This window comes from Trachypithecus francoisi, unplaced genomic scaffold (assembly GCF_009764315.1).
Source record: "Trachypithecus francoisi isolate TF-2019V2 unplaced genomic scaffold, Tfra_2.0 Lachesis_group16, whole genome shotgun sequence".
Classification (NCBI taxonomy): Eukaryota; Metazoa; Chordata; class Mammalia; order Primates; family Cercopithecidae; genus Trachypithecus; species Trachypithecus francoisi.
Genome location: NW_022681461.1, coordinates 84,568,264 through 84,593,969, shown reverse-complemented (window position 1 = coordinate 84,593,969; position 25,706 = coordinate 84,568,264). Strand labels below are relative to the sequence as shown.

At 36.9% G+C, this 25,706-nt stretch overlaps 1 protein-coding gene across 3 annotated transcripts in view; it reads right to left on the bottom strand.

The window, feature by feature from the left end:
- Positions 1-25,706, bottom strand: part of GRIN3A (glutamate ionotropic receptor NMDA type subunit 3A) — a 172,733-nt gene that overhangs the window by 102,943 nt on the left and 44,084 nt on the right. For all 3 annotated transcript variants that reach the window (XM_033237934.1, XM_033237936.1, XM_033237935.1), the window contains exon 2: positions 12,717-13,321. In XM_033237934.1, the coding sequence (XP_033093825.1) occupies positions 12,717-13,321 (605 nt within the window). The remainder of the gene's footprint in view (positions 1-12,716; positions 13,322-25,706) is intronic.

Here is a 25,706-nt window from a genome sequence, read left to right as displayed (position 1 = left end):
AATAATCTCATGAAAGCTTTAGTTATAGTCACCTGTTCTAATGGAGTGACAATGCATAGCAACATTTAAATGCTCACTATATTAGTTAAATATCAAAAGGCTGAAATCCTGATTTTGCTTAAATTGAATTCTATCCCATTCCTTTTTTATCTTGCCCTTTACTCTTCTTGGATAAGCAAGAAGAAAAATCAGGAATAGTTTTACTGGCACCATAAACTGAAAAACTCCTAGGCACTGTTCCAACACTAGAGTTACAGGGATGAAAGACAAACTCATTGGTCTCAAGGAGCCCAAGAAGCTCGAAGTCTAATTCTGGGGAGAGATAAAGTGAGCAGGCAATTCAGACCCGCATAATGAGCATCATGATAGAGGTAAATCTGGTGCCACTGGAACAGAGAGCAAGTGCACCTGCACGTTCTACTATAGGGTGCCAAAGAAAGCTTCATAGAGGAGGAAGTGCCAGAGCTGAGTCTTGAAGAAGGAATTACAGTAAGCCAGGAAGAGAAGCTAGGAAATGATGTTATCATCTCAAGGAGATACAAATACAAAGGCCAGAGACAGAGAGTGTGAGCTGTTTGACGATAAGAGATGAAAAATAAGGAGGAGGAAGGGGAACATCACACACCGGGGTCTATTGTGGGGAGCAGGGAGAGGGGAGCGATGGCATTGGGAGTTATGTCTGATGTAAATGACAAGTTGATGGGTGCTGACGAGTTGATGGGTGCAGCACACCAACATGGCACAAGTATACATATGTAACAAACCTGCACGTTGTGCACATGTACCCTAGAACTTAAAGTATAATAAAAAAAAAAAAAGAAAAAAAAAGAAAAATAAAGAGGAAGATGAGGATGGGAAATGAATTACATCAGATCTGAGGCTACAGTGAGACAATGGGGTGCCACTGAGGGGAATTTGCCTGGGGGGAGACATGATCATTAGATTTGATTTTAGAATGATTTTTTTCCTTGCTAGTTATACAGGACATAGTTTGGAAGGAGGAGGGGCCTGAACATAATTCCACATGTGAGGAACAATGTTTTTTCCTTCTTTCTTTTGCTTTCTCTCTTACTGTCTCTCTGCTAGTTTCATAAAGGGCTTAAGGTGGTAAGGGCTAAGGCAGTAGCAGAAATGGAGAGAAGATGGTATAATCAAGAGATATTTTGTCTTCAAAAAGGAAAGCAGTGATTTAAGAGGGCCAAATGCACAGGGTTGCAAACTTTACTAAGAATGTGTGAAACTCCGCTTGACAGAAGGTCATATAAATAAGACCTGTTAGTATTTAGCTGAATATAAACTCAATGTAAGCCCATAGAGCAATATGGGTATAAAATAGTAACCTTAAGTTCCTTTAATAAAAATTTAGAGCCTGGATCAAAGGGAACAATAATACTGCCATTCTCTGTGCTGATCAGGTAACTGTTCCAGCCTGGATACGAACTCTAAACAAAACTTCCAGAGTCAGGAATGTTATGGAGAAAGGTAAGGAGGTAGAAAATGTAAGAGGAGGTGGTAAGCATAATAATCTGATTGGAGAGTGGGTAGAAAAATATTAGAAAATAACATAGGGAAAGCAGGTTCAAATTAGACTATAGAGGCCTCGTGTACCTGTTTTATGAGATTGGATTTTATTTTAGTAGGAAAAGGGGAACCATGAAGATTACTGAGTAGCATAATGACTTTAACAGAGATCTACATTAGTTAATATTGGTCTGGAGGCAAGTAAAATGCACATATAGGAAAGAGAAATGGTGACTAAGAGACCACTTACAATATCTTTGCCATGGTTTGATAAGGGCCTGGATCTAACTCGATGAGTGAGAACCTTGTTTAGTGAGTGTTTAACAAAGTAGTTCAGGTATTCATCATTTTTATCAACAAACCTCCCAAGATACCATTCTCCTTAAAAGAATGAGGCTCACTAATGAATTTTTCTTTATTAAAATCTCCTGATATGTCACTAATTAAGAATATGTATTGAGGCCGGGCGCGGTGGCTCAAGCCTGTAATCCCCAGCACTTTGGGAGGCCGAGACGGGCGGATCACGAGGTCAGGAGATCAAAACCATCCGGGCTAACACGGTGAAACCCCGTCTCTACTAAAAATACAAAAAAATAGCCGGGCGAGGTGGCGGCGCCTGTAGTCCCAGCTACTCGGGAGGCTGAGGCAGGAGAATGGTGTGAACCCGGGAGGCGGAGCTTGCAGTGAGCTGAGATCTGGCCACTGCACTCCAGCCTGGGTGACAGAGTGAGACTCCGTCTCAAAAAAAAAAAAAAAAAAAAAAAAAAAAGAATATGTATTGATTTGCATAACAGCTGAGATAAAATCTGCATTTTGCAAATTACTTAGAAAATGTTTTTGAGAGAGTTCACAGTATAAGCAAGATCAATATTTAATATATTTAAGATATATTTTCGAAGCCATATTTGCACGCAAAATGTTGACATCCTAATTAAAGTATTTTCTTATTTATTCATCATAACATGAGCAACACATCACACATTCAATCATCTATTTATTCCACAATATTCACTATGTGCCAGGCACTGTCCTAGGTGCTGGGGATGTAGTAGTGAAGTAAGACCACAATCTATACAGCTTATATTGTATTGAAGGAGACAGAATACATAAGATAAATAGGTAATACTTGTAGGATTTAGACCGGGCACAATGTTGATATAGGAGGGTTTTAAAAAAAATTTTAAATGGTTTGAGCTTTGATTTATTGTATTTTTCACATATAAAAATCTGCTGCTTAAGTTTATAGCCTGTTTTGGATGCTGAAATACTGTCATTTTGGGTAAATATTCTATGTACTAATCAAAATGGGTTTACATTCTCTGCGAAACGTTAACTGCAGTTAATACATTAATTATTTAAATGTATTAATTACATTAGTCATGTGCTATTTTTACTTTTTGTAACTTGCTCTAAAATTTGCTAAAGTTAAATTAAAATCTTCCACTACAAAGAATGTTGCCCTTTTCTTAGAGATTTTAAGAATTGTTGCCCCCGTGATTTTTCTTGCCTTATCTGACACGTTACGTTTTATTAGTATTATGTTTTTATGTTTATTCTGAATTTATATTTTTTCTTGTGGAAATAGCTCTGAAATAATTCCATTGTTTTCAGCCTTCATTTCTGGCTACATATTAATCTACTTTTGTGTTGTTTAAATGCCTCCTCATCCTCATGTGTCTTCTTTCATGACCTAGTTATTTATAGATCATATATTTATTTCTACTTCAATCATTTTTCACTCATCGACTTGTCTCTTTGTATATCTACCTCTCTTTTTCTGTTTCTCTTAAATTGCCCTGTTACATTTTCTTTTTCCCCCATTCATTGCCTTCCATTAATCATATCTGTCTATGTGAATATCTATTTTGTACTCCAAGGCCTTAAAATTAATTTTCCCCCGGGAACTGTCTTTGTATCATTAAACATATCAATATCCTCCTTCTCTTGTATCTTGAAAACTAAGCTGAATTTCTTTTCCCATGATCATCTCATCATATTTGATATTTTTCCCCTGAGGAATAAGGGCTTTGCTCATGCTGCATAAAGCTCTATCAATTCTTTTTTCTGTGAGAACTTCATTTTGATTTTTTGCTTTTGCCTGATTAGGAATCTTTAAGAATATTATTACTAGTAACATTCCCTCAAACTCCCTTCCTACCAGCATCACCTAATTCTTGTTAGGTTTACTGAGTTTACTTGTCAGGATTACTTGTTCCTATACATGGAATTTAAATATTTGCTTCCTGGTTACTTTTAATTTAGCTTTAGATCTACCAACTATTGGCATGTAGTAGAAAACCCAACTCAATAAAGTCCTTTTCATATGAGACGAAGGAATATTCTTAAACCTTCCCCTTTTCCTTTTTTTTTTTTTTTTTCTGGGAGAAGGAGAAACTTGAGATAGATGTTCAGTAATCCTATCTTTTCTTAATGTGATTCATGTCTATGATGAATCTTCTAATTAAAAACTCACATTCTCCAGAGTTCTACACTTTTGCATTTGTCACAAGTTCACACTTATGTAGTCTTTTTTTTTCTGCTGTTTTTCATTCAAGAGCCCTAAGCTATTCTCTCTTTGGATTGTCTTTAAGAGCTCTTACAGCCAATTTTGATATTTCACAATGTCCACAGACCTCCAGTTATCTGAAATATTTACTATACATAGTCTACATTTGCATTTTTCCATGTGTATATTTCTTAATTTTTCAGGGCTTTCCCCTAAACTCTCTGATTTCCTAAATTATTCTCATTGTACATCTCTTCCTTTGGCTCCCCTCCCTCCAGTATTCTCACTGTTTCTGGCAAGTGGGTTAATCTACAGTTAGCTCATTATTTCTGTAATACTCTTTCTCTTATTTTATTTTTTCTGAATTTTATGTTTTTCTCTCTCCCTCCCTCTCCCACTTTTCTTTATAGTGGTCTTTGTATAGTGTAAATACAAATATTCTGTCCTGTTAGTGGGAGATCTTCTCTTAAAGCAGCTCTTTGACCATCGTTAGTTAATTTACTGTTTGTCGCCCTTCCCGCTCCCTTCCCGCTGCCTTCTGAGATCCATCTGTTTACTTCCCTTTATTTTTTTATGTCTCTTTTACCATTTTTCCCTTTTCTTACGGCCCTAGGGAAACTTTCTGTACCTGATGGCGAGTTGTTACTAGTTCAGCTTTCATTTTGTGGCTTGTTTTACCAAAGTCGAGCCCTGTGGTATCTGCCTTCCTTTTATGATAACATGAGTTTGTTCATTTAAGCTGCAGAGCTTACCTGTGGTCCAATTCTGTTTGATTTTCTTCTCCATATATGGGACAGATCTCCAAATTAAACGTTAAATGTGGGTGATTTCTTGAGCTTACATGTAAAATGACTCCTTGACTGTCCTCTTACTATCCTAAAGTATAAGAATTTGGCAGTTTATTTATCTCATCTTTGACATTTTAGACTACAAGGTCCTCAAAGGCATGGATTTGGACCTCCAGATTTGGAGAGCAGTATCTTCTACAGAATTGCTGTTCTCCCTTCTCCACTGCTCTGCTTTATAACACTGCAGGCTGTCAAGCTAAAAGAGGCTTCAGTGTTTATCTAAGTACCTACCTCACTGAGTCATCTTTGAGTCTTAGGCACAACACAGTGCTTGGCCAGGGTAACTGCTCTGTAATGTTTTGGGGTAAATGCAATTAAACACATGTCTTCTGCTCAAATCAGACATGTATCTCTTAGAGTGATCTTCATCACTTTGCCAGAAGAATGGGGCTCACTAAGTCAGGAGACATTTGCATTTGTAATTTACAAATTGTTTGAAGGATTAAACTTTCAATACATTTTCTTCCTGAATAATGGAGAGTATAAAAAATTGAAGTTAGTTAAATGGGGAACCTCTCTGATGAGAAGGAGTTTAATAGGGTTTGGAAATTGCTAAATTTCCATCCTCAGAACAGAAGGCCCTACACACTATAATTCCTGATTATGTCATCTTTTAAAATTGCATACAAGGCTCATCTTTTAAAAATGATTTCTATCAGTTAATGGTCAACAGCAATTTAGTAATATATTAAACATATATGTACACATATCTGAATCATTTGGGTCTATGTTTTATCAATATCTGCAAAATTCAATTACTTATAGGTGAAACTGTACAGTGGAAGGAGAGTTCCTACCTTTCTTGAAGTTTTCGCCAAGAAGAGAACAATACTAATCTATGTGGTGGGGTCATAATTTAATACATGTTTTGTGCTGTGTTACTCTTGGTGTGTATGAGGGGCTTGCTACATCAAGAAGTCATACACACAGACATGGTAATCTCTTTTTCTTGCTTCCATGTGTTGTAACTGGCAAGCTGGCACTTTTTTCTCTTTGTGTTTTCTTCTCTGATATGTTACCTAACAGTTTGACTTATTCCATACCCCTACATCATTGCCCTTACCTTTTGCTTTTTAGTATGAACCTTGACTCTTCTATACAATTATGATCTCTGCCTAGCCCTTGAACTGTTCCTGGTCACATTGTGTAACATCACAACTCAATTGATTCTGACTCTTTGGAGCTGGCCCCAGTGCTAGCCAAGGTGATGATGTCCCTTCAAGTATTGCCTTGGCATAGCCCTGGCAATAAGACATTATGCAGTATTTACCAGTCAAACATCTATCCTAAGGATTGTAGGGTATGCAGATTGAAGTGGTCTTGAGAGATAAATCTGAAAATCAGAGTAGAGTTTCAGTATTGCTCTGCATAGTTGCAAACTTTTTGGCAGATTTCCAGATTTTACAGTTGATGCATATAAAGTGAAAAAGTCAACAAAGAATACAGTTCTTTCTCGGGCACATAAAAGCTTGGAAGCTCTCCTAATTGGGAAACATTCCACAGTTTAAAATCTGCTGAATCCTAGGTTAAGTAAATTTGAGCTATATTCATCAAAATAGAGTCTTGAGGGAATACACATTTTCCAGTGTCCCTTATGTGAGCCAACCCCCTGCCCCGGCCCCTGGTGACTTAGGGAAAATTTTAGACTCATCTCTTGGCATGACTTAAGTGACCTGGAGGCAGAGGCAATTTCAAAGGCTTTCAGCCAAATGATTCCACTGACAAGGGTTCCTGTTGAAAACATCTGAACATACAGACCTTAGTGTTGATACCTGAGATTCATGAACCAAAGCATGTCTTTTCTAGAAGTATCAACACCTTAGTAGGTCTAGCAGAGAAAGTTAACCTAGGAGTAATTGGATATACTGGATCAGCCATAAGCAATGTGTTCTTTTCGAGCTTCCAGGGAGCTAGTGTTAAGCAGCCTCCAACCCCTGGCTTCCATGTTTAATGCAACTGCATTTCTTTTAAGTACATGTTGAAATATGTGAGTTAACCAGTTTGTCTTGGTAGAGGTCCTTAGGACAAGAATGCTTATACAAACTTAAGTATAATTAAGAAAATTACTATATGCAAATGTGATTTATATAGCTTCAGACTGAAAGAACATAAATTAAAAAGTAATAGGGTCCCAATTAAGGAAGACTTATACTAATTCTGAAAGAGCCTGGAATATGGATTTAGACAAACTGGTTTAAATCTTCCCCTACTAAGTACTAGCTGAATGACCTTAGGGATACTACTTAACTTTTTGAGACAGGTATTCTTATAGTTAAGGAAATTAAAGTTTATGTCATTTAAATAACTTTAACATGGTCACAATGCCACTAAGTTATAGTGACAGTGGACAGAATATCCAAAATTAGAATTATAACATTCAGCCTCAAGTTCTTCTGGAACTCTGCTAATGTTCAGAAATGAATTGTGACGATTATCAATTTATATGTCGGGTTTTTTGAATGGATATTTGTTTGAATCATTTTTCTGAAAATTTTCTAATTCTTCACAATGCCTGGCGCATAGTAGGCTCTTAACAATATATGCAGAATCAATAATTAAAACATTTATTATTAATAAAAGGCCGGTGAGTATTGATATTGCTTGACTGTGTAAGCATAAAGATAAACATAGTTTGGAGGGAAAAGAGTCTCTAGTGTGTTGAATCATAATTCAGGGTCCACTGAGGAGGGAGGCCTAGAAATGCTAGCACCAGCAGAGTATAATCACTGGTATAAAGAGTGTTATACCAGTGAGGAATAATAACCAAACAGCCAAGTCAAGGAAAATGGATAAAACTGTGAATAATTAGATGAGTATGTCTTCTCCTGGTGGAAGAACAGAAGGGGGTTGCTAGCTTCCTGACAGCACGGCCTCCTGCCTTTTATTCCTTGTGTCTCCAGACAAGGGTTTGACCTCATATTAGTTAACTTCAGCAAATATATGTGAAGAAAGGAATGAATTAATCACTGCCTACTTGATTCAATTCTCACGGGATACAGAACAGAACTGCAGAAGCTGTTCAAAGAAGAAAGGGAGGATTCTACATCCCAATTAGAAGCTAGAATAAACGATCAGAACTATGACTAACTAGTCAAAGAGTCAAGGACTTCTTAGGCCAAGAGGAGCAAGGGGTCTGTCAGTGTCCAGACTCTTGGAATTCTTAAATAAAAGATAAGTGCTTGTGACCAGATTATGACCAACCCATGGAGCTTTCTCTGCAGGAACAATGAATTTATTAGCACTTAGGGCCTTTAGGCAAGCATGGGCAAATCCTGGAAACAGCAGATAAATTCTCAAAGTCCTATTCACTTTCCCCAGGGTACGATGTTCGAAATGCAGCAAGGGAGTAAATGTGGGCAAGGCTAAAACCAATTTTGAGAAATAAAAACAATGCTTATATCCTAATGTTTTAAAAAAAATTACTTGCAAGGCTTTTATACTATATTACTTTATTTGGTTAATTTGTTACAGGATTATGATTTTTATAAATATGTCAGGGCTAATGTTCTGCCTTTCAGCTGACATCCGCTCTGCATATAAAATGCAAATGCCTTAGCTTGGCATACAAGCTCTATGTGGTATATTATCAAGTTCACTACTTTTCCAGAATCATCTCGAATCCTTTTCATATGCAATTAATGCTCCAGCCATACTAAATTTATCTTTCAGGTCTTGATGAATTTGTGTATGTAATTTCCTTTGTCTGTGAATTTGTTCCAAACCTAAAAACCCCCTTTTATTTACAGGATCCAATTCCAGTGTTTTTCCCTCATCACCAAATCTCTGAGAAGAGTTAATTATTTCCCTCTGTGTATCCAAATATATCTCTGTTCTTATAAATCACACATCCCATTGTTTTATAACCATTTACTTACATTTCGACCTCATTCACTAGACTGTCAGCTCCTAAGCATCAGAATTCAAGTCTTCATTTTGTCTACCCCACTGTAGTTCAACACATGGTCACTGGCTGGGCAAAAACATCCAATCGTATGTGCTTATAAAGGTATTCTCAAAATAATATTCCACCAGTAATTGCTCCAAATAACTAACATTTAAAAAAACAACTTGTAGCCAGGCATGGTGGCTCACGCCTGTAATCCCAGCACTTTGGGAGGCCAAGGCAGGCAGATCACGAGGTGAGGAGGTCAAGACCATCCTGGCTAACATGGTGAAACCCTGTCTCTATTAAAAATACAAAAAATTAGCCGGGTGTGGTGGCGGGCGCCTGTAGTCCCAGCTACTCGGGAGGCTGAGGCAGGAGAACGGTGTGAACCAGGAAGATGGAGCTTGCAGTGAGCTGAGATAGCACGCCACTGTACTCCAGCCTGGGCAACAGAGCAAGACTCCGTCTCAAAAAAAAAAAACAACTTGTAAATATATTGTTGAAGATTGTTGAAGATCATGCTATGAACTTGGTCCCTGAATGTTTTGTCTGCATTTAGTTATGATGGACATTTGCTCTGGCATGTGGAGACCTAGGAAGAGTGAAATCTCTAATACCTGTAATTACGTTTATGTAGTCTGCCATGAGAAATGACTTTTCTAATCTAAAAGCCTAGCTGAAAATGCCATGTTTTTGGTGATTTCATTAACATATCAAGATGTTAACAGTTCTGTCAGCCCAAACTGAAAATGACTGTGTGAGAAATGAAAACTTGCATAACTCTGACATCCGCTATTCATGGCTCATTATCCTCCCAACTTTCATTATGCAGTGAAGTGGGGTCAGCCTTACAAAATTTAAGAACAATTAAGAAAATTACTGTATGCAGATATGACTTATGGACTGAAAATAACTAACTTTCTAAAAGACTGTATTAAACAAAATAAATAAGGATGATGGAAAATCCACAGATGTTTTATGACTTAAGGCAGCTTTTCAGTTTTTCATTATAAAGTCTCCTTCTTGGGTTTTGCTCATTTCCCTTGACTTGTTCCTGAACACTTTTCAAACTTTCTCTTTGCCTGTATCCCTCAGGAGTTTAAAAAGTCTCAGGCATACTTCCTGAAGTTCTTTGGGTTCATTTCTCAAACACATTCATCTTGATGAAAATATTGTCATTGACCCGTTGTAAATTACTGCTGGGCTTCAAACCTCACAATCTTCTTTTATAGCTTCAAAGTTTGTGGAATAAATAGCCACGAGGGCAGAGGTTATATACTAACCTAACCTAACATCCCACCATAAGGAGAGAGAGAGAGAAAGAGAGAGAGAGAGAGAGAGAGAGAGAGAGAGAGTGAACGAGTGAGAGAGAAAGAAAACCAAACAGAAATCATCCACTAAGTATTTATGTACGTTAAAAAAGTATTTAATTTAGACAATATCTACCAACTACCCATTTTCTTCAACAGCAACAGATGATGTAGGATGTAAATATAACAGAAAGTTACTTTTCTTTCTTTCTATGTCAATCCCCTCCCCTTCCTTCCTTTTTTTTTTGTTGGTGGAGTCTCGCCAGGCTGGAGTGCAGTGGCGTGATCTCGGCTCACTGCAACTTCTGCCTCCCAGGTTGAAGCAATTCTCCTACTGCCACTACAGCCGCATAGCAGCATGCCCAGCTTTTATATATATATATCTGTATTTTTAGTAGAGACGGGGTTTCACCATGTTGGCCAGGATGGTCTGATCTCTTGACCTCGTGATCAGCCCACCTCAGCCTACCAAAGAGCTGGGATTACAGGCTTAAGCCACCGTGCCCGGCCTCTATGTCAATTTCAGTAAATATCTATTAAGTGCCTACTATATGCTAGGCATTGGATAAGGCTGAATAACAGCGTCTCCACTTAACAGAATTTATATTCTAGCTCAGAAGTCAGACACATAGACAAATAATGATGATAGAATGGGCCAAGTACCATTATATAGTTTTGTATGCAAAATGCCATGGGATCCTGGTGGAAGGAAGAATGTAATTTTAATATAAATTAAATCTTGAGGAGCCAGAAAGATCAGTTTGATCTGGTAAAATGAGACCCTAAGGTATATACAACTTAAGTCAACAAATATTCTTCTCTGTAGTTTCTAAACATTTTTAGGATTTAGACGGAATCATTTTTCTTGCATTCTCCTTTTTACATGAGACAGAAAGATGCTAAGCAACTCAATGTGGTTTTCATAAGTGGTTTTGTCCTGGCTGCTGTTTATGACTGTCCTTCCAAAGCAATGACTATTTGAAATTATAAATCAAAGCTTTGCTTGTATGTTTGTTGTAAAGGAGAATGTTTCTTGTCTTAGATACAACTCTGAACCTTAATTATGTGCTAGTATGCAAACAGTAGATTAAATCTGGAGAGTGGCTATAAAATAAAATATGCATGGATTTTAATCTTGTGGAAATTAAAATATAATATTGGAAAAGTAGAAAGTTCAGATGATGATAGAACATCTAATTTTATTATTAATAGATTTGTAGTAAATATATTTGAATAATTTTATTTTATTCACAACATTCTTTAAGGAGTTTACAGGTTCTGTTCAGTCTTTCACTTTTCCCTTACATCTGGCATTTGGCATATTGCCTTGTACATAGTAGGTGCTCAATTTATACATATATATATAATTGAATGTACAACTATTCGTACCCCTTGACCTTTTGTCATGTCTTTTTTAAAGGTAAGATGCTATGAAGTTGCCTTATAGTCCTCAACATAGTCAGATGCCACTGTTCCTGGATGACCTAAAAACAGGACCTAGTCTACAGGGAAAACTTCATTTTTGAAGAAATAATAATCTTCTGATTTGGCCTCTCTGACCATAGGTGATCCTTTTTCAGAAGAAAGTCTAAGCCCTAATGAAATATTCTTTAAGGATATTCCCCTTTTCCTGGGGATCACCAAAACCATTTCCATATGATGCGTTATTCTCTAATTTAAATGGACATTTTCATTCTAGTTTCTGAATCATATGAGGAACTGGAGCAGAAAGGTATTTAATTTAAAAATAAACAAATATAATTATGAAAGTATAAACAAATTAATATTATACAAATGTATATATATAATACTCTCATGGAACTCTTAGTTCTGCCAATGTATCCTGTTTGTCTACTACCTATCTATCATCTATTATCTCTATCTATCTATCAATCATCAATCACAATGATTCTATGGGTAATAGGATCTACTGTTATATCCATTTTACATAAATGAACATAGAACACAGGAAATTAAGGCTCAGAGAAGTTAAGTAACTTGATGAAGTCACTCAAGCAGTAAGTGGCAGAGCTAAACTTCAAGTTCAGAGAGTCTGAACTTGAGTTCAAGAGTCTTTGCCTTTACTACTCTACACTGCCTTCAGCATCAAGGCCAGGGAGGAGAGAGAAAAGTCCATTTCTTGCTTGACTAATTTTTTTCTTTGTATAGATTTAGAGAAATTTGATTAATTTTATTGATATGGAAAAGAGTGGGCAGGAAAAGAAACATTTATTTTGCATCTACTATAAGCTAAGCATGGTATTAGGTACTTTTCATATATAAATTTCATGGTATCTTTATTATACTATACCAAGCTATTCATTATTCTATTTTGCTAGTTAGAAAACCGAGGCTTGGAACTTTTAAATAACTTTCCAAGAACACAGCAGCTAGTAAGACGCTAAACCAAGGTTTTAAAGCAGAATTGAGCACTCCCACTGTACCATGTACTTACAAGTTTGTAGATCAAATTACAGATAGCATATCATGAAATACCAGCCTATATAACCAGAAATCCTCTAAGAAATATTATTAAAGTTTAAAGCTACTCAGAGTCAAGATTTCTGCAACGGGGTCAGATAGGGGAATTTTACTCTCTGTCACAGCCCTATGAATAGGGATATAACCGAGACCTTGCATCCTACCTTGATAAATACTGTCCTGAAGTAAGATTTGTAGTTTCCACCTCCATGCAGTTCGTTGTGCTGGGAATGAGAGCAAGTTCTGGCTGGATCATGGTGGCTGTGGCTACAGCTCTTGCGACCAGCTCCATAGCATCTTGCACGTAGTACTCAAAGACAGACTGTGTTGTTTTTCCATGAGCAATGAGTCCTAAGGGCAGACCTTCTGTCCTCAGTTCCTCCACATTCTGGGAATCTCCCAGCACCCAACGAAGTTCGGGGGGCATGACCCCAAACTGGGCTGTAATTTCGAAAATCCGCCGGATACTTTCCATGTCACAGCCAAACATCACCACTGTGGGTGTGCTGTTCTTAATACTCTCAAGCTGGATCTGTAGGAAGCTCAAGAGGTCCTGGGTGGAGGGGAGGTTAGCAGTGATGTTGATGATAGAACCAAGGTGGAACTTGGAATTATTCTGGGTAAGGAGGAGGAAGTCGGTGATGTTCCAGTCTTCCTGGCACAGCAACAAGCTAAAATTGTACCAGTTGTTCATGGTCAGGATTGAGACAGTGACATCAGCATCAGAACTTAATGAATTTTCTAAACTCAGTTGTAGGTGAAGGGGATTCTGTATTTAAAGATATGAAAAAGAAGAGTTAGAAAGCATTGACCAAAGACTTTAACATAGGGTACTTTTGCTTTCTTATGAGGCTTAATCCTTTAATTTCACTGTGATATTCACATACTTCTGGGATAAAATTCCCATACTTTGGAAAACTATGCTTCCTGCCTAATGGAGCGATTAATTCCTTACAACTGATTTCCTAATAATTTTTGCTAAGAGCACCAGAGGGCAAATGGTTCTTAGTGTAAATATCAGAAGTAACACAATCATACATTTGATTTAGGATTTTTGTCAAGTGTGTCTACTGCATTATAGGCAGTCTCCTTTATGGCTTCCCATTTCTTGGTATTGCTATTAAGATCTCATTTGTTAACCTTTCATCTCATATGCAGTAATGAGAATAAATTACTTTTGCTTCCTTTTAAAATTAATGGTAGAGAAGTCTTAGCAGAGTGCAGGTGTTTTTATAAGGGTGATGTGAAAGATGGATGCATCATAGTTTCCTAAACTTCCAGCCCCTTGAGGAAGACACTTCTAATAAGTACAGAATAATTTTCAATACATACATCAAGACTAAGTGTGCAGTGCAATGTTAAAGGCTTAATTACTTTTCGGTATCTTCTGAACGTGGATTCGTGCAGTGAAGAGTGAAATCTGTGCCATTAAACACACTTATGTAACTTCTATCACAATTTTCCTACTTTCGGAATTCACAAACTTCATGAAAGAAGAGAATCTTATTTGAAAAGTTACAAATTATTAATCATATAATTGAAGTGGAAATAAGTCTCCCAATGAATACATTTAACTGTTGTTCTCAAGAGCAAGCATCTGACATCCAGACAATGTGTAGCACAATGTCTTATATATGTTAGGGGCACAATAAATATTGGTGGAGTTGAATTAACTATGTTTCTTTTGGGAACTATTGGATTGTTTTTAAGAGCTTGCTAAACATTCAATAATATGCATTGAGAAATGAGGAAGTCCTTGTATGAAACAAAGAAGTGTGGCCTGTCCCTACCTACCAAAAAATGTGTAACAGGAAAGAATTTATGCTGCACTTTCAACTCTGAAAGATTTAAAGGACTTTGATATGTGTAGAATAAAACATGAGGAATCCACAGAGGTTTACAGAAGGAAAACGATGACCATAAGTACTCATGATGGTAGGTAGGATGGAGTCTTAAGATTTATTCTTAAAATTTGTTCTGAGAATTTGTCTTTTGTCCTTCCAAATTAAGTTTCTGAGCAAAGCTTGTTATGATAAAAACAGAGAGTTGGAAAAATCGTCATTGGGAAGCATTCAACAGGGATGGGGAATTAGAAGCCCCTCGGGATCTTGATTACATGCTAAGAGTTCTACTGCTGTTCATGGCAGGGAGGGTAATGAAAAACGGTCTTCTTAAAATTAAAAAGGATTGGCCAGGCGCAGTGGCTTGTGCTTGTACTCCTAGCACTTTGGGAGGCTGAGGCAGGATCACTTGAAGTCAAGAGTTAGAGACCAGCCTGACTGATACGGTGAAACCCTGTCTCTACTAAAATACAAAAATTAGCTGTAAATTGCTTGAACCTGGGAGGTGGAGGTTGCACTGAGCCAAAACTGCACCACTGTACTCCAGCCAGGGCAACAGAGTGAGACTCTGTCTCAAAAATAGAATACAATAAAATAAAATTAAATTGAAAAGGATTTAGTGACAAGATCAGATGTGAGAGGCAAAAGAGAGAAAAGTCTCAAAAACCAGGAGACAGGATCCAATAGGTAGCTCCGGGTGTCCAGGCTTGAGCTGCCAGCAGGATCTTGAGGTGAGAGAAATGGAAGCTTCATTTTCTTACTCCTCATTTTGATTCATATAAATTGTTCCCATGTTTTGTTTTGCTCTCCTCTTTTAGCTTTCTTCCTTTCCTTCTTCCTTTTTTATTTCCTCATCTGTCTTACTCCTCTTCTAGAAGCAAAAAGCAATGACAGGCAAGCTCTATATTTAGCTAGCAGGAACAAATTATTCCCAACTGTTTTCTTGGCTTCAGCTCCCTATTCTGTGGCCAGTTTTCTTCCTAAAATACAAATATGACCATATCATTCTCCTGCACCATAAACTCCGAATCACCCATAGGACAGATTTAAAAATCAATAGCATAGCTTAGGAGGCAGGGATGAAATTGTTGCTTTCTTATTAAATAGGAAGTTGAATTAGCTAATCATATTGAGCATTTAGTATTAGACAGAGAAACAAATCCAGTTGGCATGAGAGAGGGAGACATGGGAGTGAAATGAAGACCCCCACAATGGATAATGATTGATTCAGATAATCACACTCACCCCTGCAAACAACTCTACTGAGAAATTCCAGATGTTGAAGTTAATCCTTATACAAACTTGAGACATATTTCTTCAGAAAAGTATTAAATAATAGTTTAGAAGCATCTAATGATATATTTTTTATTTAGCAGACTTAGATGCAGTGTTTTCCAGTTTCTCCCCATATAAGGACAAAGGCACACACATATGCACATGCATACCCATGCGCACGCACACACACACACACACACACACACACACAAGATTATGAAAACTTATAACACAAAAATTCAAGCCCGATAGTACAATTTTTGTCAAAATCCAGGACAAAAATTAAACAAGACCTATTGAGTCAAATTGAGGAGGAAAATCTGTGTCTTACATATGGTTTGTTGTTTGCAAGAGAGCAAACTCATGGCCTGAAAGAAGATATAAAGATTTTAAAAGTAGTTTCCACATTGTTTGTCTCCTAAATCAGAGATCCAGAAACAGAATAACTCAAGAAGCAGGAAGCCTGTCTCTACCATGCAGATAGAGTGAAACTGCCTTACATTCAATTTATATACATTAAAATAAACAGGTTTAGAAGAGAGAGGTGGGAGGGAGAAAATATGAATTTAAATAGTACCGATAATTCTCATTCCCTTAAAGAAGTGTGCTATTTATTACGTTATGGCATATTATTTATATTATCACATAGTTTAATGTAGCTATAATATTATTCATATTGTATACACAAAACCATATATGTCAAGCTAAGTAGGTAATTTGAAAGATTTTCAAATGTAATTTTTCTATACTTTGAATTGAATCTTCATTTCTAGTGGAGATGACACTCCACTCTACTCCATTGATTTTGGGGGTTTTGTTCCATTATAATCTGCTTAGACATTGTTTCAGAGCCTGAAATTTCCAAAAGCATATGGCAGGAAATATGGCTGGGGAATGTGCATGCTGCCATGCACTCATGGAATGAAATCCTAAGTAAGTGCAAAGCTGCAGGGAGAGAGGAGTCACCAAGAAGGTGGTTCAGAGTATCAGAGATTCATTCAGTGGAGAAGATTGCTTAACCTGCTATGGATCAGACTGTAAAATATTAAAGTTCCATATACAGAAAATTCAGGCAAGAGTGGTAAAAATATATTTGGAAAAAGAAAATGATAGGCCTTGCTTTGGAGGCTATTAGAACACATTAGAAAATGTAATTTTTATAAAGCAATAATAATTAAAACAGAGAAGTACTAATAGGTAAATAAATGGAGCAAATGCTAATGTATAAGCCAATTAAATAAATTACTATGTTATAAATTAACATCATAAAGAAATAGGGAAGGAAATAGGAGATCAGAATTTGAGAAAATAGGTTAGTTAGAAAAATAACAATTAAATTTCTTATTACATCACATATTAAAAATATATTCCAGGCCATTAAATGGCTAAAAGTACATATCAAATCGTTAAAAGATACACCAAATAGGTAAATATGTATCAGAAATTACAATAATAAAAGGAAAACATTAAATTATCACAGCACACCTTATGTTTAGTTTTAAACACCTATCATAAAAAATAAAGGAAGATGAAAAACAAGAGAATATTAGTAATAAATTGGGTAGACAAAGAGTTAATGCTTGCCAAACGTATAAAACATTTACTAGTCAATAAGGAAATAGAATCCTTTACGGAACACTTATTCAATCAGGAGAAATAATTTTAAGTTCCTACTGTGAGCCATGACCTCTGCATGGCATTTCCTGTTGTCTCTATAGTGGATGAGAGATAGACAATGTGTAACTAACTAGATGAATAAACACTTCCTATAACTAGAAGTCGTGAAAATTACTGTAAATGAAATAATAGGGTCTGGCAAAACTAGGAGAGGGAGAAGAAACTAGGAAATATTAATTTAGTAATTATGATTGGTAGGGGTTGCAAGAGACGAGTATTTGTACTATACAAGCATTCTCTAATTGGGACTTAAAAAATGAGATGTATTTGAAAACAATTGATCTCTAAATAGGTAAATATATATAATGATTTATAAAAGTAAACGCATTTAACTAAAAATGTTGTCTCATTTTGACCATCCATTCTTCTTTGACTTGGATACTATCTTCCTAGTCTTCGATAAATGATTTTAGTCACCACCTGCTTCTGTATTTCCTGTGTGATTCTACATTTTCCTCTTCAGCAGGTTCCACAGTGTCCTTTAGTTCCAAGTTGTCCTTGCTGGTGGGGCCACTGTCTTCTTCAGCAGTTGAGCTTTTCTATTCTCTTATGAGAAGCAGTATAGTGGTTAGGACTTAGTAGTCAGGGCAACCTATGTTTAAGTTCTGTCTCTATGATTTATGAACGATGTGGCCTTCTGTAAGTCATTTAGCATCTCTGAGTCATACGTCCCTCATCTCTAAAATGAGGACAATGCTACTTCCTACCTTATGGATTCATTTTGAGAATTAAATGTAAGAATGTGAGAATGCATGGCAAGTGCCTGGCGCAGAGTGAGGGCCCATAAGCAGTAGCTGTTACAATTGACTTAGAGTTTAGTCACTGCTGGAAGTGACTGAGTGCAATACAATATTTTTCTTTGCTTTTGCTTCTTCTCTTTTCTCGTGTCTATTTTCATATAATAGTCTCAGCAATAGATATCTTTTACAAACATAAATTACACCAACTTCTTAGCAGGAAAACAGAAGTGCTCTGTATCATGTTGGGAGGGGCTGTTTATTTGGGAGATACTACGTTCACAGTAGAGTCTTCCTCACGCCCCCAACTCTTCTTTCTTTGGTAACAAGCTCCAGTGCCACTCAGCATGCAAGTTAAGGAACTCTTGGTGTCAACTCCTGGAGATCCCTCATCAATCTTTGTTCTCTCAGAGAGCACAGATTCTGCTATTTTGTGGGTTAGTAAGAGTTTCAAAAGCAGGATTGCCTGCAGTAAAGAGTTTACCAGAGAGCTTTGAGATATTCCCTGACAGAATAAAAGAGGTGACAGGGCTGGGTTTAAGAGAAGAGGAAAGATGCAATTCTCTCAGCTTTTTCCTGGGTGAGGGGAACCAAATGAGCTAGGTCAAAGCCCAGAAAGCTCAAGTGAGTATAATGTTTCCACTACTTTTACCAGAGATGAAATTTCCTTCCTTTCATCCATCTGCTGATTACTAAATACATTGGAGAGGCTCAGAACAGGCTTTCTACACAGCTATCACTTCTCCTCAGCCAAAGAGGCTGCAGGAGGTTTTCTGTTTCTCATTATCGCACATCTCATTTGACCTATATTATACGGAAGACTTTTTCTTCTGAAAATCTTCCTTTAGAAGCCCAGGCTTTTAAATAAATTAACTGTTTTTATGGTTACATTAAGGACACCGACAAGCATAAGGTGTAGTCCCTGCCCAGAAATTGTAATTTAATAATAATTATACAAATGAAGAGCTAATACCTATTGATGTCCCCAGTGCATTATGCCTATTATTTTATTGCATCCTCACAATGGCTTCATGGGGTGACTGCAATGATCATCCTTCTTTAACAGATGACAAAATCAAGGTTCAGAAAAAGTGAGTAATTTTCCCAAGGTGGCACAGCTACAAAGAAATAGAGCTTGGGCCAGGTGTAGTGGCTCATGCCTTTAATTCCAGTGCTTTGGGAGGCTGAGGTGGCAGATCACCTGAGGTCATGAGTTCGAGACCAGCCTAGCTAACACGGTGAAACCCCGTCTCTGCCAAAAAAAAAAAAAAAAAAAACCAAAAACAACAACAACAACAAAAAAACCTGGAGTGGTCACACATGCCTGTAATCCCAGCTACTTGGGAGACTGAGGAACAAGAGTCACTTGAGTCTGGAGGCAGAGGTTGCAGTGAGTCAAGATCGCGCCACTGCACTCCAGCCTGGATGACAGAGTGAGACTCTAACAAAAAAAAAAAAAAAAAAGAGCTTGGAATCAAACCCCCAATTTGTTGGACTCAAAAGCCTGTGCTTTTAACCATTATTCTATACTGTTCCCTCTACTTGATAAGAGGAACACGTGAAGTAGATCCTTGACATTTGTAGATTTAATAATTTCCAATTATTTGCCAGTAAACCTAAAGGCCCATGGAATAAAGCCATTTTTAAGATGTCTGAGGCGTGAGTTAGAATGACGTTCCCTGTGTATCTGGGCCATGGGAGTCAGGGAGGGGCTCCAGCCTGCTGCTCAATGTGCACATGGCTTCCCAACTGTTTTCTTCACTCATCCTCCCATGTGTAGCAATTCTTGTGAAATGATAAAACTTGTATTCATTCATGAACAGCACTTTAAAAAAGAATGACAGTTGCATAATTAATGACATCAGTTTTGTGTTTGGTAGAGTAAGCAGGTTTGGAAAAGCTCACCTAAAGTTTTCATTTCAATTCTACTGAATTTCATGGTCAAAACTATAATCTAGACTATGTTCAAACACCATGTATGGGGATGTCAACAAAGATCTTAGCACATATCCCTCGGGATTTTTGAGTGGCTGATATATTAAAGAATATATAACAGAGTAGTACAATATAATGAATGCTTCAGAAGGCAGGATTATTACTGCATGACAGTGATAATCTGCACTGCAGTTGACATAATATTGCTGGCAATGCTACGTATGGTCTATTTCATTGCAGCAGTGTTGGAAAGGCTGAGAGGTTTGGTGATCTGGAACAGGGCCCACTTCTTAAAATAGAGTAGACACAATTAGAAGAAAGTGCTGGCATGTACAACACTACTGTCTTCAAAGACAACCAGCTTATTTATTCATACAACAAATTATTTTGAAGTCTGTTATATACCAGGCCATGGGTAAAGAATTGCATGTCTTCAGGCAGAAGAAATAGCAGAAGCATGCATGTTACATTCTTTGAGCTAACCAATCCTTCTGAGCCCCAGGATGATTTACAGAAAGGAATGTCAGGGCATAACAGGTTGATTGGTGATAATTACTCAAGCTACCTGCACCAAGCTTCTAATCACAGATTTTTTCCCCATAATAATTCCACCTAATTATTAACACCCAACTCATTCATCTATACGTCATCCCATTTCTGCCTTTCGTTCTATATGGTTACACTTTCTCTCACCCAACCCTTGGTCATCTTGAAAGCCTTTGACTCACTCATTCTCTGGGTACTATTCTCCCAACCCACTCATATACATTATGCCCCACACAAATACAACTTTTGGGGCTTAAAAAATGCCACCAACATACTTGGGAATGAGAGAGCTTTGATCAAAGGGTGTGGCTACAGAAGATATTTAGTCATATGGTGACTTAGGAGGGCAGTCTGTTTAGGCAAGATGTTCCAACATGGGAAAGGGTAATCCAAGAACAGGTAATCCTTAGAAATGTGGGCATTTGACATAAAGAAAGACTATTAGTAATCAGTGAAGTCCAAAACCTTGGTCAGAACTTCAGAAAGTCACCGCAATCTTGAGGAGTGTCTAGAAGGAGGTGGCTTTATTTGGAATCACTGACATCTTCATTTAAATTATTGTTCTTCGATTTACCAATTATGTATGTGAGACCTTGTGAAAACCATTTTCCTCCTTTGTGCGATGAAAATGATACTGTTTACCTTATAAGTTTTGCAAAGATTGAATAGCATCATGTATGCAAAGCATCAGCACAGTCCTACCCAGAAAGTGGTAGTTTATAATGATGGTGACCATGCTGAGATGAGGAAGTTTACACTGACAGACCTGATGTGCAAGAGCTAGAGTGGTGGTGTGTTGAGTTTATTTAACAAGCACTTGAGCACCTATTTTGTGTCAGGCACTGGCTACTTATTGCTGAGACTACAGGAGTGAAAGTAATCAATACGGTCTTTTCTTTCAGGATTTTAAAATCTAGAGGGTGGTATTATCAGCATCAGGAAACAAATTGAGGAACAGATTAGGAATAAGACAGTAATAGACAAGAAATAAGGCCCCCAGTTTGAGCCAGTCTAAAAGGAATGGTGATGTACTTTTTGACTTTTAGATTTGAGACAAATATCTTCATTCCAGCTTACATTTTAGACTAGCCCTGGTTACTGGAGCAAGACCAGGTTTGCAGGTGGAGGTCAAAGGACCATAGATAAGTGGAAAGAGAGGAGGTGGTTGGAAATGTGACAGCAGAACCTGACAATTAAGGAAGCTTCATCACATGCCTGACATGTAGTAGATGCTTGGTAAATATTAGCCTTATTATTACTATTGTTAATCATCATTAGTAAACTTTTTTGTCCTGGCATAATTGATCCTTTCCCAATGACTCATAGTATTCTGATGTCATCACCAGCCATTATGCCTGGAAGCCAGACCATAATGTGCTCAGGGGTTACAGAGACAACTGGTTTCCATGTCGTCGGAACCAAGTGGAGCCGAGCTTGTGGAAATGCTGGAGCTCTGGAGCCTCTTTAGAAAATGCATTTTCTAAATGTGGCAAATCACGTTATTTTTAATAAATATATTTTTATTTAAAAAAATGCATTTTCTCTCTTTCTTGCCAGCGTTAGGTACTTGCTATCCCTTTTGCTGTGTCACTGTACCTACCTTCATTACTCCCTTGCAGTCTGTTTTAATATGCTTTGAGCTAAAGAGAAAGCATACCTAGCATGTTACAATTTCATTTCATGAGAGTAAAATACATCAGAGACTATCCCATAGTGAGATAGACCAGCTTTAGCAGCATTGAGGAGGGTGAGGACTGGATTAGAGATCCAGACTCTTGTGGGGAACTTGGACTTGCATTTTTCAACTGTGAAAGGAGAATAATATTAATTGTCAAACAACTACTTCAGAGCAATGTGGGGACCGTATGATATAATGCATGTGAAAGTGCTTTATGAAGCGGAGAATATTATAAAAATAGAAGACATAATCCATATCTGTTTCCTGGACAGTAGGAATGGTGGAATCAATAACCCAGTCAGGGATAAAAGAGGCACTTCTGCAGTAGGATACTAAAGTTAGATATAATTTTCAAAACTGATGCCAACTTCTTAATCTGTATATTATAAAGAGTAAGATTATTTGCTGAGTTTTAAGAACTTTTAGAATAAAGATGTTGCTCTAGGATTGATTTTAGTTCCTAATTCACTACCTAGATTTTGGTCAAATTAAGTAACATCTGAAGGAACATACACAGGCAGATGATTTACAAGATAATTAAAATTTATTGAATATTAAAATCATTGTTATAGACATTCTCTGTGACAAACTTGGGCATATTTTCTCATAATGGGAACTATTGAAATATGCACCAGATAATTAAACTGTCTAGCATGCAAGTTAAATTCCCTATAGAAATTTGATTACTTTATGTCAATGCAGTCTGAAACTATTATTAAGACATGGCATATGTCACATGCTAATTTGCTTTATTGCATTAAGAATGAAAACTCAGCTAAATGCGATTACTTTTATTTTAAAGACCCTCTAGAACTGATGCCACAGTTGACATAAACTTTTTCTCTCAGTTCCATACTCTCAAGACATTTAAAACATTGATATAAGGACATTTTGTATGTCAAAATCACGGTTCAACTAATTGTGATGTAATATGCCTTTTATATATATTGGTTTATCACTCCAGAATAATTTCATAATTATTAAATCAACTTTATTGTATAATGGCTTCTTATTTCATTTGAGAATTCAAACATCTTTTATTGATTCACATTCATTGCTTGCTACCTGACACTGACCAGTTTAACACTAGAAATAGTATTAGCAAGACATTAAGCAGTACCTCAATACATTTCTATTTTAACACTTTATCTCAAAACTTGTGATCTACCAATTATGATTATGCTTTGCTGCTATGACATTTTATTTCACTTTAATTGTGGAGTACATCACTATAGTTAACTCTTTGTACCTTTCAAATCATGGTTGAAAGTAAAGAGACATTGGGAATGTTGAATTTAGTTCTTAAAGTCTTTGGTCACAAAGGCAGTACTTTCCCATGAATTAGTAATCAAACTCAAAAGTTCTTCAAGCTCTGAGCTCTGAGGACCTCAGGCCCAGGACGATGAATCCTGAATGAACAGGTCTGTTGTCTTTCAGGAAGGTCTATGTGAGCATTGTTATGGAATAAGAAATGAAAAAAATGCCTGGTTGGCTAGTTTTCAAATATAACATTTGGGTTGCATCTGGCCCTTGTTGTGAACTCACTTGTCAAATCATTCATTGCCTGCATCCACTGAAGCCCAGCATAATCACACAGGGCAGAAATATTTAGTTTCAACAATCCACCAGAAACCAATTAGTGCACTTATGACTTTGTCATTTGGTTTGGAAGGGAACTCAAAGCTCACCTATCTCAAACTCTGGTACAGTTTATAGAATGCCACAGATAAAGGGGCAGGAGTAAGTTAGAGATATTTCTCTTTCTATTATAAAGGTTAATAATTTGTTGAATTGAGATGGTCTGTCTTCAATATAATATTTAATGAGTATCACTTAATTTTAATATGTATAAATGATACCTGTGGTTAATTTTACCTCCTGAATTTTAAAGGAAAGATTCTGGCTTAGCTAAAACATGCACACTCTAACACCTCTCTGTAATGCTTAAGCCACAAATAATTGCCATTTATAAGAGAGGAATAAAGAACACACTGATTTATGAAGTTAATAATTTTTCTTCTCCACTGTGACAAACATACAATCACATGTCTTATGAGGACAGAAACATTAATTACTAATCTAGTTAATGCAAAAAACGTCCAGATCTAGTCAAATACATTTTCTGGGTTTACGTGAGATTTACTGTAAGAATCATGGAATTATTTCTGTCTGAAATTGTTTGCTATTTAATATGCTCATTTTGTTAGCATTACTTAGCATCTATTGGTGTTATTTTCTTTGAGATACTTGTATATTACACCAAAAGCTTTTAGGCTTTAAAATGGAAATAATTTCCAAAGACCATTATTATGTTTCCTAGAGTAGTCCAGTGAGCACAGACTGACAAAGAAAGCAGGAACCTTGAGAGATCCTTATTACAGTCATGCGTTACTGAATGATGAGGGTACTGTCATTAGGTAATTTCATCATATGAACATCATAGTGTGCACTTACACAAGCCTAGATGGTATAACCTACTACACCCCAGGCTACATAGTATAACCTATTGCCCCTAGGCTGCAGACTTGAACAGCATGTTACTATACTGAATACTGTAGTCAATTACAACATAATGGTATCTAAACATATCTGAACACTGTACATTTAAGCTACACAATATTTATTTATTTGACAGAGTCTTGTTCTGTCACCCAGGCTGGAGTGCAGTGGCGGGATCTTTGACTCACTATAACCTCCAGCTCCTGGGTTCAAGCGATTCTTCTGCCTCAGCCTCCCAAATAGCTGGGACTACAGGTGTGTGCCACCATGCCTGGCTAATTTTTTGTATTTTTAGTAGAGATGGGGTTTCACCATGTTAGCCAGGATGGTCTCAATCTCCTGACCTCATGATCCACCCACGTCGGCCTCCCAAAGTGCTGGGATTACAGGTGTGAGCCACCATGCCTGGCCTACACTAAATTTTTTAGAAAGTTTTCTTTCTTCAATAGTAAATTAGTTTAACATAACTCTAATTTTTTAAAAAACTTTTTGACTCTTGAAATAATACAGTATAAAACACATTGTGGAGCTGTACAAAAATATTTTCTTCCTTTATATCTTTATTCTATAAGCTTTTTTATATTAATTTTTTTTTATTTTTTAAACCTTTCTGTTAAAAATAAAGATACAAACAGACATTAGCCTAGGCCTACACAGGTTCAGGATCATCCGTGTCACCGACTTCCACCTCTACCTCTTCTCCCACTGGAAGGTCTTCAATGACAATGCATGGTGCTGTCATTGCCCATGATAACAATGCTGCCTTCTGGAATACCTCCTGAAGGACCTGCCTGAGGTTGTTTTACTATTAACTTAAAAAAAAAGTAGAAAGAATAAACTCTAAAATAACAATAAACAGTAAAGTATAGTAAATACTTGGTGATAGGTTTTCTTCAGCTTCGTTATAATTTATAGAATCACTGTTGTATATGTGGTCTATGAATGTTATGCAGCACATGACTGTAT